Consider the following 12739-nt stretch of genomic DNA (forward strand, 5'->3'; position numbering starts at 1 on the left):
ATTATTATCATCACCATCCCAATCATTTTTATCCTCATCATCATCGTCCTCATTCCAAAAACAATGAAGTATGTATTCCCAAGTTAAGGTTCATGCTTTTGGCACCAAAAATGATTACATCAATTCAACATGTTCATTTGATATGTACCCGTGACACATAATTGAATAATAATAATGATAAAAAAACAAATACAAATATCTATAGTAAACAATTAATAAATCATCTTTGCAGAAAAACTATAAAAAATTATATATTTTTGAAGCTGCATTTCCAATTATAACATTTTCAATATGATCAAAGAACATTAAGTATGTTCTATACAGTATTAAGGTTTACATAAATTTTTTTTTACTATTTCTACAAATTCTATTTATATTTTCAACATTTATTCTTATTATTATCTGATGATCACTTGGTTACTATGGAAATAAACCGACCTTATGTTGTAGATACATCAGAAGCAGATGTTGGGCAAGGCTTATGATCGCTATGGAAACCTGGATAGCCCACAACCAAGATGACCTCTGAACCCATAACATTGCAAGCCTAAAGAAGATAAAAGGGGGAAGAAAATAGTCAGTTTGCTGGTCATGATTAATACACCACTTCCATCTCTTCTCCTCCTGTTCCCTTGCTCCCTCTCTCAACACCCCCAAACATTCTCAAGACCATTTCCCTTTATCTGTCTCTAAATCTCTTACTACCTCAATTTCTCTAACTCTTGTTCCCTTTCCTTCTTTCTCTCTCTCTTTTTCTGTCTAACACTCCCCCTCTTTTCCCAATTTCCCCGTATAAGTGTCGTGGTGTAGCGGTTCTGACTCTCGCCTTGTAATGAGACGGTCGTGAATTCAAGTCCCAACATGGCCTTGCGTCCTTTGGCAAGGAGTCAATCCACAATTTGCCACTCTCCACCCAGGTGTTAAATGGGTACCCGGTAGGATGGGAAAGCCCACATAGTATGCCTAGCAATTGAGTCTTGGAACTCTTGTTGGAATGCTCCCCAGGGAGTGGAGAAGGTGCATACATTGTATGCGGGGATGCAAGGATCCGATGACCGGGGTAACAATATATCTGTAAAGCACTTGTAGAGGTCGTTCCGATGTATTAAGCCCTATATAAAAGCGGTATATTATTATTATTAATATTTCTCTCTGTTCTTGTTTCCCCACTCATTCTATCCTCTCACTCATATTCCCTCTCCATCCTACACTCCTCCCTTCTCCTTTTCTTTGTCAGTTACTCTCCTACTACATCTCTCATGTTGAAAGATATCCTGCAATTATCCAAATGAACACCAAACATATTATTTCACCCAAATATTTCAGAAATTGTTATAATTCTCCAACAGTTAGTGCAACAATAAAAAATGGACACCATGTTAACATGCTGATATATTATAGCAAAATTCAGAATATCCTTTAATTTTATCTATCATTTTCAATTTTCTGTTCATGGAGAGAGATCATCTTCTGGATTTCACACTCTAAATTTTTAGGATTTGAAATGATACCATATCAGCTCTGAATAGTGACCAGCTGAACATTAGATTTAGATTTAAACCTTGTGGATACAAATTTAAAGAAATTTGAATGCAAATCTATGAAAATTTGAAACTGAGCCATAAAATTAAATCCAATATTGGGCTAGTCACTATTCAGAGATGATCTGGAATTCTTTCACATCCTTAAAATTTAGAGTCACAACATTTCATTTGAAATTAAAAAATAAGTGGATCTTTCAATCAAATTTCTCACAATTTTGCACAAACTAAAAACTATGCCCTTTTTATTGCTTTTGTACAGATTACAATAGTTACTGCCACAAAGATAAAGCCAGGGTAAAAATATCCAAGTCCTTTGGAAGCATATAGAAATGTTATGATCATAATGTGATATGTAGCATACAAGAACTGTATCATTATTACAAAACATGGAGTGTTTCTCAATTCATCTCAAGCTTTATACAACAAACAGAGAATGAGAGAGAGCATTTTCTTCATTGCTACAATGGAACTGAAATGCAGAGAAAAGAACAAACATTTAAACAAAAATAAATCAATACAAATTGCCTCAAACCTACATCAGTTTGAGGAAAATCTTGTTAAGTTCGAAGAAATTTAATTTAGAGCCAATTACGTTTTCAGACGACGCCAATGCCGTTTTTGTTCTTGGGAGCCGGAATTGGATTAGCTCACAAAATGACATATACTGGCAGACTAAACAGTATACATACTGTCCTCTCTAAAATAACGTTGATTAAAATCATGAGATTAATACCAACCAACTGCCTGAAAACTCAAATATGCCATGCATTTCACATGCACAACATTTGTTTTAACCAATCATTTGTAGGCTTGTATGCTATGTTCTTAAACAGGTTGGTCAAAATAAATAATAATGTGGTGTGGAGAAGGTTAACCATGTGTAATATGAAGACGGGAAAGGAAATTGAAAATGGAAAGACGAGAAAGGATGAAAGTGAGTGAAGTCCTGAAAAGGACTGTAAACCAGATGCGATGAGCTGAATATGGCTTGAGTAGCAATGATTTTAGTAGCAGGTTAAATTGAAGAGATAATAATAATAATAATGTGTCCAACCAACAAAATAGAAGATACCAACAACTTCATGGCAAGTGTCAACTAGAATTTCAGTTGATATTGACCACTTTCATTTGTCAAATACATATTCACAAACAGAATGGTGACTTTTAGATTTCTTGTTTAAGATTGCAATTGACGTAAAGCTATTTGGAATCTGTAGACTTGACTCTCTTCAGAAACAAAGATTCAACTTGGCACCTTTAACAAACACTTGGAGCACCTTTTAACAGTGCTTCCAAATTTATGGAGCAATGATGACACCCATAACCCTTGATTTCCCATAAGAAATCAGGGATTAAGGAATAAAAGGAAATCAAGGACAAATCAAAATTTTTTTTAAGGAGACAGATGGTAAATTTAAAAGAGCATAACTATATTGAACACTCTCACTAAAGCCCATATTCCATTTCCAAAATGTTCATCCCTAGATATTAATTTGTTAAATTGAACGAGAACAATTGTCACAAATATCTTTTGTCAAGATATTCAATGTGATACAGTAACTCATTAAAAATGCATTTCAAATATAGAAGGTAATTACAGTAACTGCTTCAAGAAAGAAAAAAAAAACCCAAAATGGAAAGGATAAACTTGCTAAATTAGACCTCAGTCGTATATCATAATAAGTTCTGTTTTTGCCAGCTTTAAAAAAAGAACTAATAAAACATGAATGCATGCGAGTTTCAATGCTTCCCAAGGATAAGTATTGATTAGAAACATGCTGCTTCTGTTGCCATGGTAACACAAACACAAGGGGTAATAGTTGCTGCTGATTGCTTTTTGCAGAAAAAAATAATGTAAGACAGATCAAACAAAAAAATAGAGGTAAGAGAATGTTTGTAGGGTGAATAGAAGAGAATTTAGGAATTAGAAGAGAAAGAAAAGTAAAGAGAAAGAGGAGAGAGAAAAGTAAAATGAGAGAGATAAGTAGGGGTGAAAATGAAAACTATCAGTATAAAAAGCTTGATGGCCAATGCTCTCATTAACCAACAGAGATGAAGCCAAACCATCAACATACTTTATCGGCTTATCATTGCTAAATTACAGATGAAATGTCAAAAGTGAATGTGGTGAATGTCATCACAAGGTTTGCTTTATACTGCATCCGGTTGAGTTTACTGCAAGTTTTGGGGAAAACAATCCAGAATTGAAATTTATTTGTAAAGAAAAATCATGTGACTTTCAAAATACAAACTCTAAATTCTGCTCCAACTCCTGCAGGCTTTATTAATAATTCCAAAAATAAAATTGTCAGATAATGGTTCTCCTAATATTTTGGATGCATTAGGAAGTATCACTAATCTTCAGGCAAACATAAAACATGACAAGGGCTGCTGTCACAATTGAATTTTTTAGCCAGCATAATGCCAACACACATATGGAATGCCAATGAATCATTTTACCTTATTTTTCAATATAAAAAATTGCCATTTGTTAACAGCATAAAGATGAATCTTTGATATCAAAATATGATTTTTTTTTATATCAAGAGTTGGAGTTCTTGATACACTCTGAATTCCAAAGATTTGAAATAAATCCAGACCGGCTGTGTAAGATATCTTTTCTAGTGTGACCAGTCAAATTTCAGATTTAGATTTGAACCTAGTGGATTTAATGTAAAGCTAAAAATTTGGTTCAAATCTTCTGAGCTTAAAACTTAATCCTAAAGATAAAAAATAAATCTACTATTCAGCTTGTCATTATTCACGGCCAATCTGGTCTTATTTCAAATTTCAAAATTTAGAGTTTATTGAGAATTTGAGAATTTTATTATGGGTATGAGGAAAAATGTTAAAATGGCACGCCATACAATCTTATGCTAGCTAACACATCCAGGACCCAAAGGTTAGCAATTAATCATACACTTGATATTTAAAATTGATTGTACATTGTAGTCAATGGAATCAATTTTAGAAAACAGTTTTAAGATGATTGCTAAGCTTTGTTACGGGCCCCATAGTGGGACAGCCTTTTAATTGAGTAAAAGATCCGGATGTTGAACCAAATTCAATCAAAGCTCCTACCACCATAGACAAAGCTTTCCTACAGAGCAAGCTGAATCAACATGTACTAGATTTCTTATTCAATCAGTTTCAATAAATGGACTGTCACCGGGGAAGGCCCCTAAACAGGAAGGCTGATTAGAGGAGCGTTCCATGAACCTTACAGTCTGTTATTTTTCCCTGATAACTGTTATCAGCTACTGAAATCCTTGCATCTGATAGGCCAAGAGCAAATTAGTCAATGAATATCTCTTACTACATTTGTTTCATGAAACATTCTCCAGGAAGGGGTTAATATCAAAAGGAAGAATGGGTGAAGGTGGTGGTGGTGGTGAGGGAAAAAATTGAAAAGAAAAAAGAACGGCAGAAGGAAAGGGAAGAGATCAATATGCTTGCTGGGATGCTATCAAATTACCGTATTACTTCCCCCTGACTATTGACAAATTGTCTTTTCTTTTATTCTTACATGTTAGAAACAATTGTTAGCAAGAAAAGCTTCTAGTGCTTCTCTTGTTAAAAAAACTGTTGTTATGCCTGTGGCAGAATGCAACTTGCAAAAAATAAGACCATCAAGTTTACTCCTTTTTTCGAAATTGCCTTACATTCTTCTCTTTCTTTATTCAGATCTACGTTCTAAATTTCAAGGATTTAAAATAAATTGAGATCTGCTGCGAAGAGTGACCAGTGAAGTGTTAGATGTAGATCTGAATCTTGTGGATTTGAATTTGAAGCTGCAAGATTTGAATCTCAATTCTTTGAAATGTAAAAAAAAAAATCCTTTGGTATTTAGAAGTAAATCCGTAGGATTAAAAATACATCCAATGTTTGGTTGGGTTCCAGTCACAGCTCATCTGGATTTATTTCAAATACTTGAAATTTAGAGTGTATCAGGAGGCCTAATACATACTCTTCATATTGTATTTGAATTAATCTGTCAGTCATAAAATGCTTTTAATTGTAAGTACTTTTACAAGATTACAATATCCTACAGTAAATTTTAACAAGTCAATCGATCCTTGACCCTTCATCCTCTTGGATAAAATGAAAATGGTTACACTTCGTAATTCCGATACACGTAAATTGCCTTTACCTTGATGTTCGTTAATCCGAAAACGTAAAAGGGTTCGTTAATCCGAAAACAAAATAAGGTTCCTTGTTCCGAAGGTTCGTTAATCATATCATTTTCAGACTAACGAATCATCGGAATTACAAAACTCATTTCGTTTTTGGATTAACGAACCTTTGGAATTACGAACCTCACTTCTTTTTTTTGACTAACGAGCCTTCAAAATTACGAACCTCATTTCGTTTTTGGACTAACGAACCTTCAGAATTACGAACCTTCGCAAATACAAACCTTCGGAATAACGAACCTTCGGAATATCCAAAGCTTTAGAATAACGAAGCTTCGGAATTACGAATGTATGCGAATGAAAATATGTGCGACTCACAAAACGCATTTGAATTATGAGATTAGCTTTAATTTGAACCAGAAAATGATGTTTCCATCTGCGGTGCGAGTTTCATCAACATTGCATTTCCTTGACAACCTCATGGGGAATATTGTAAATGCCATAGAAATGTAGTATTTCATTCCACAGGCACAGTAAAAAGCCTTGAATTATTTTTTTGGAAGAACAGTATTTCTTTTGCATTTTACCTGTGCTAGGCAATAACAGCTCAATGAAATGTCAGATGAATGCAGACTTGGAGAAGAATTTTCATTATTTTCTCATTTTCATTGTTGCATCTAAAGAGCTGGCAACAAATTATATGATATTGTAAGCTCTCTTTCAAGAAGGAGAGAGAAAAAAAATTCTAGATACACATTTCATACTGTGTTGTTATATTTTGTTTATTTTGTTGATTTCAGTTTGGTCAAGATGCTCTTCGTTTTGTATTATTAGTTTTATTTTCTAAAATGCAGCAAATATACTGAAGAAGGTTAAGTGCAGAAAGCTTTATGTGACCCGCATCAACCTTGTTTTACCAATCCTTCAGAATAAATATATCGAAAATCTGTCTATCTGACGGTCAATCGGATCGGGGTCACCCTAGCCATTAACCCGTCTCTGTGGTCTGGTGGTTAAGGCACCGGCGTTCAAAGCTGGGGTCCAGGTTCGATTCCCAGCAGAGACATTTTATCGGCATCACTAATTTTTCCAAATGGGTAGATAGCTCTGGGGAACCTTGATTTAAGCTATGCCTACCTTTGTTCTCTTCATCCATTTCTTTCACACACTATCCATTCATATCCTAAAAATGTCCATAAATGAAATTATACGTCCAGTTAGCTATCTTATGAATGAATCCATCGTTCAAGGCGTCTTTCCAAAGAAATGGAAAATTGCCAAAGTTATTCCGTTACACAAAAAAGGTGATCGATCAAATCCTAATAACTACAGACCGATTTCTATTCTTTGTTGTTTATCGAAGGTTCTTGAAAGATTAATCCATAAACAGCTCGTACAACATTTAAATTGTAACAACATTATCACTTTGGACCAATCAGGCTTCCGTCCTAAACATTCTACTTCAACTGCCCTAATCAAAGTCACGGATGGTGGTTAATAGACCTTGATGACGGAAAGTATACTGGTGCGGTCTTCGTTGACCTCCAAAAAGCTTTTGATATGGTTAACATTCAATGTCTACTTGAAAAACTTAAAAGAGCTGGGATTAAAGAAACGAATTTGAACTGGTTTCATAGCTACCTTTCAGACAGGAAAATTGTAACATGTATTCATAACTGCAACTCTGAAGAATTACCAATCAGGCAAGGGGTTCCTCAAGGATCGATACTAGGTCCATTGCTTTTTAAGATTTTTATTAATGATTTACCTACTATTTTCAAGTCATGCAACATCATTCTCTATGCAGATGACACTGTGATTTACTTTTCTCATAAAGATCCCCACGTAGTTCAATCAACGTTAAATAGAGAGTTGCTCATTCTTGATAGATGGATGGACTTGAATAGACTTAAAATTAATTATGACAAAACAATGTGCATGCTTTTTGGAAATAGACATATGCTAAAAAAACACAATGAACTAGATTTAAGAATTGATGGTCATACCATCAAACAAGTATCTTCGCTGAAATACTTGGGTGTGTATATTGATTCAGAACTGAAATGGGATGTTCATGTTAACCACTTAAGTGAAAAGGTGGGTCGTATGATTTCGTTCCTCCGTAGATTAAGTAAATTTATCAATAGGAATAACTTGAAAATTATCTATCAGAGCGTTATACTACCCAACTTGGATTATGCTGATGTAATATGGCAATCTTCCTATGACAAATATACAGATCAGCTACAAAAGTTGCAAAATAGGGCTGGTAGAATTATCCTTAATATTAATAATCGGCCACATGTTTCTACTGACTCAATTCATGAAATAATGGAATGGCAAACCCTGAAGTTTAGGCAAAACTTTCATATTCAAACAATGATGTTTAAGATCCTCCATGATTTGGCTCCCAAATATATAACAAAATACATATTTTACACCTCAAGACCTTACCATTTTCGAAAAAATAATTTGTGCCTCCCCAAACCCAGAACTAATTATTGCAAACGCACATTTTTCTATAGGGGGACAAAGTTGTTTAACAGTATCCCAGATAATATTCGTAATTGTATGACCTTAAACTCGTTTAGATCAGCGTTGTCACATTTGAGACATTGATTTCTTTTTGGGGGGAGGGGGATGGGGCCCGGGGATGGGGTAGTAGTGTAGGAGTAAGCAAACTGATAGTGATTTTTTCCCCCTCTTCTCTCCTTTCTTTCTTTTTTCTAACTTTACTTTTCTCTCTTCCTTCATTTCCCTCTTTTGTCTTTTCTTTTCTGTTCTCTCTTTTTACTTGGTCCCCATGGAAGACCAGCCGCACATATAATTGGTGCAGCTGAATATGGGTTATCCAACCGTCTCTTGTCTTAAGTTTGATCTTTTAACTTTCTTAACATGTTTCAATCAATCATTTTTTTTTATCAATGTTTAGAATCATTATGTATGTATATGTTACTCCTTGTATCTCTTGTATATATATTGTTATGTATTTTTTTATGACGGAAATAAAACAAACAAAAACAAACTATATATATATTTGAATTTTGAACCAAATAAATATTTTTTATGATTATTTTGAGGGCATTGTCAAGGAATCAAAGAAAAATATTGAAAATGTTAATCTCTTTGTTATTTTCTAAATGTTTTTAATGTGTCTCATATTTGTTTTACAACCAAAACCTTTGCAGAATACTTTACTTACACCAGAGATGCAGTAGGGCGAGGAGAAAGAGAAAATAAGAGAGCATGTAAACAAAAAAGATACAAAGAGAAAAGGTATAGGAGGTCACTGCAACTGACAAGTGATCCAAACTGCAATTTAAATTCTTTTAAGGCATTCTCCTTCTTATATTTCATTTCCCCCTTACATATAAGTGAAATGTCAAGTATTCTACATTGGCTTTTAAAAAAAAATGAATTCTCTAATCAAATTTTCTTTGTTGATAGTGTTACAAAAACTTCAAGCAGATTATACATTACAACTACGTTCTTGGTTACCATGGAAACCAAATGGTAGTAAGAGTATCGAATTACCATTGAAGTGCGAGTTGGAGGAGTCTGTGTGTGCATGATTCCTCTTGGGAAAGTAAACGTAACTTAAAAAATAAATCGATGAAAATGTTTAATCCCAGCTAAATTCAAATTACACGGAGAGTACAAGAATATACATATGATATACACTCTAATTTCATGGATTTAAAATGAATAATTTAGATAACCTATGGTTAGTGGCCACCTGAACATTGGGCTAATAGATTTCAATCTTGAAGAGTTGAATTCAAAAGCTAGAAGACTTGAATTCAAATTGTTTAAGATTAAAAAACTAAATCTTAAGGATTCAAATTAAGCCAAAATTTGAAATAATCACTAATCACAATCAAACTGGATTTATTTTTAATCTAGTAATTTAGATTGTGCCTTCACAGGTAGCATCACACTTTTTCCATCTCTAGGCTTTTTAAATCTTATGATTGCATTGCCTTTCTTTGATTTATGATATCTGGGCCCCGTCTTACAAAGAGTTACGATTGATCCAATCAATTGCAACTACGGAAAGCCAGCAATATCAACATCGAAAGTGCATTTCTGTTCAAAATATTTTCTAGATGTGATGTATAATCATACGTTCATTGTTTTCTTGAATATTCAGTGTGCTTCTTTTTGTTTAAAAAGGACATAGTGCAAATTTCTTGGAGAAAATTGTATGACATTGTTGGATTTCCAAATAGTTTAACATGATCAGATCAATCATAACATTTTGTAAGATGGGGTTCCGATGCAGAATGATTGTATGCAATGCATTTATGACACATCTAAAGGCCTTAATTTTCAATGCATGTCTATGTGGATGATTAAAAAAAAATCTTTCTTTCTGCAATGTTGAAAACATTGCTGTCTACAGGGACCTTTGACAGCCTACACTAAACAAATGATGTCAATAGCACCACACTTGATCTGAGAGGATCCCCTTGTTTTACACTGAATAAAACCAATTAATACTAGATAGTGTTTAAGAAACCCACAATATTTAACACTACAAATTTAATACTGGTGCAAAATGCCTTGTGTGGTCATCTTTAAACATTTTGTAATTCTAACACTAATGTTTGTATGGTATGGTGCTCTGTAAACACTGGTGTAACCTTGACACAATGCATGTGTTCCACTGGTGTAAAATTCATGATGTGGTGCTCTGCAAAAGGTGTAATCTTCAGACAAAACTTTTTGCAGTGTATTCCATCACTAACAAGCTATCTCACATTAACACAATGCATGTGTTCCACTGGTGTATAATTCACGGTGTGGTGCTCTGTAAATAATACTGGTGTTCTTTTGCACCTCCGTATTACAGTGTACTCTATCAGAAGCAAGTTATTTCACAGCTACCTTACAATCCACACACACACACACACACCCCCACACAAACCCTTTAGATTAATGTGAATAAATGTTACTGTTTCAGTAGGGCGTTTTCTGTCAAATTAGATTTGATTCTTTGCTACCCTAGAAGCCGGAGGCCATGTTTTTAAACTTTGCAACGAAGAGGAAATGCATGCTTGAGCGTATAGAGGAAGGGGTTCAGAGAAGGGGTAAGGAATTCAGATGCAAATATTCTCGGGGCACGTTCAAAGGAGTTTCTTACGCTAGAATCATAAACATGAATGAAAATAGAATTCAAGTGATCTTTCTAAAAAAAACACAATGATTATCTGTCCTTTCATTCAAGTAAGCTGACCAAGGAAGAACCGAGGCCCATAGCACAAAGCTTAGCAATCATTGTAGAATATTTTTTTAGGATTGTTTGCGTCCAATACAACGTACTATTAACTGTTGAAATCAAGCATACGACTAATTGCTTTTCTTTTTTGTTAAGGAGCCAGGGCCCCGTCTTACAAAGAGTTACGATTGATCCGATCAATTGCAACTATGGACGGCCAGCAATGTCAACATCTACAAAATGCAAATTTGTTAAAAATATTTTCTAGATATGTACATTCCCGTCTATCCATTTCCTTTCTCTCCTATCCACTGTTTCTATAATACCCCACATGGTGTACCGTAAACCACATCAGTGATGTACATTCATAGATTTATCGTTCTTTTGAAGACTGAGTGTGATTCTCTTTGATTTAAGGAGATTGTGCGAATTCCCTATGGAAAAAATTATGACACTGATGGATTTCCATAGAGATACAATTGATTGGATCAATCTTAACTCTTTGTAAGATGGGGCCCAGGTCAACCTGAAGGTTTATGTTCACTTTGTATACAATCAATTTGGTCAATGTACTGTGTTTGCTTTACTCACAATGGCCCAGATTCTGAAGTCACATTTAACTTAAACACAGGTTTAAAGTTGTGGTTTAAGTATGGACAGCCAGTTGTTACATAAATCACTTACAGTAGAGATATCATATTTCAGCTCATTTGGCTCTCAAATCATTCATAATTGTGTAGGAAGTATAAATAGATGATTGTCTTCACCATCGATGAATCAGGAAAGAGCACAGTGAACATAAGAAACATACAACTTAATGAAAATGTTGACACTTTTGGCTTCCCATAATTTTAGCACATAGTTAGACCATGGTCTAAGTTAAACCAGGCTTCAAAATACGGGCCGATGGGTATAGTTCATTACCTGGGTGAAGAGTGGCAAAGTGTGGATTAACACCTTGCCAAAGGATGCTAGGCTGCGGTGGGATTCAAACACGCCCAAGACCTCTGACTACAAGGCAAAAGTCAAAACCACTACACACCATGGCTCTTCCGATTCTTGAAGAACTCACGCTTTAGGTAGCACATGCCAATGTATTAACGTATATCAAAACATTTTCTCAATCTATCCTTTTTCTTGATATTGAGAATTACATTCTTTAGAAAAAATCCTTTCTTAAAACACAAAATATCAAGAAATCACACATCATACATGGATACTGAAAAATAATTTTGTGTTGTTAAGAAAAAAAGTATCCTTATAGATATACATGTATACTTATATATAGATATAAGATGAGAAAACAGCCTTCCATATAAAATAAATGCTGTTTAAATTTTGTATTCAACGTTGTTTACTCTATGAACCTTACAGTAGTTGTTTAAAAAAAATTCAATGTTTAATAAGTAATTCTCAATAAATTAAGCAGAGTTGTTTAAACTATTAAACATCTCTTGTAGGTTTCATATAGTAAACATCATTGTATAAAATTACAAACAACATTTCTATTGTGTAATGCAGCATATGGCTGGCTAAGAACTCGAGGTCTAACATCCCCTTGAACAGACTTCAAACTTAGCGTTTACATTAATCTTGACATAATAATGTACTTGTGGGGGCCACGACAGTGAAGGGATGTAAACATTATGGGATGACAATATTGCATCCATAAGCAATCAGGCATTTGATTACGTTTGATGGAGCAAATCCCATTTGGTGCAATCTTAGAATATTCAGAATTTCTTAGTCTATACCTTCATATCGTTGAGATGTACAAACGGTTTAAAGCATGGTGACCGGATTTGGGCAGTCAAAATACAGGACTCTTCGAGGTCTGATCAGTG

At 34.3% G+C, this 12739-nt stretch overlaps 1 protein-coding gene across 2 annotated transcripts in view; it reads right to left on the reverse strand.

Moving 5' to 3' along the window:
• LOC121428753 (potassium channel subfamily T member 2-like) overlaps positions 1-12739 on the reverse strand; it is a 104873-nt gene that overhangs the window by 49042 nt on the left and 43092 nt on the right. For both annotated transcript variants that reach the window (XM_041625571.1, XM_041625572.1), the window contains exon 6: positions 439-547. In XM_041625571.1, coding sequence (XP_041481505.1) covers positions 439-547 — 109 coding nt within the window. The remainder of the gene's footprint in view (positions 1-438; positions 548-12739) is intronic.

Source organism: Lytechinus variegatus, chromosome 15 (assembly GCF_018143015.1).
Source record: "Lytechinus variegatus isolate NC3 chromosome 15, Lvar_3.0, whole genome shotgun sequence".
Taxonomy (NCBI): Eukaryota; Metazoa; Echinodermata; class Echinoidea; order Temnopleuroida; family Toxopneustidae; genus Lytechinus; species Lytechinus variegatus.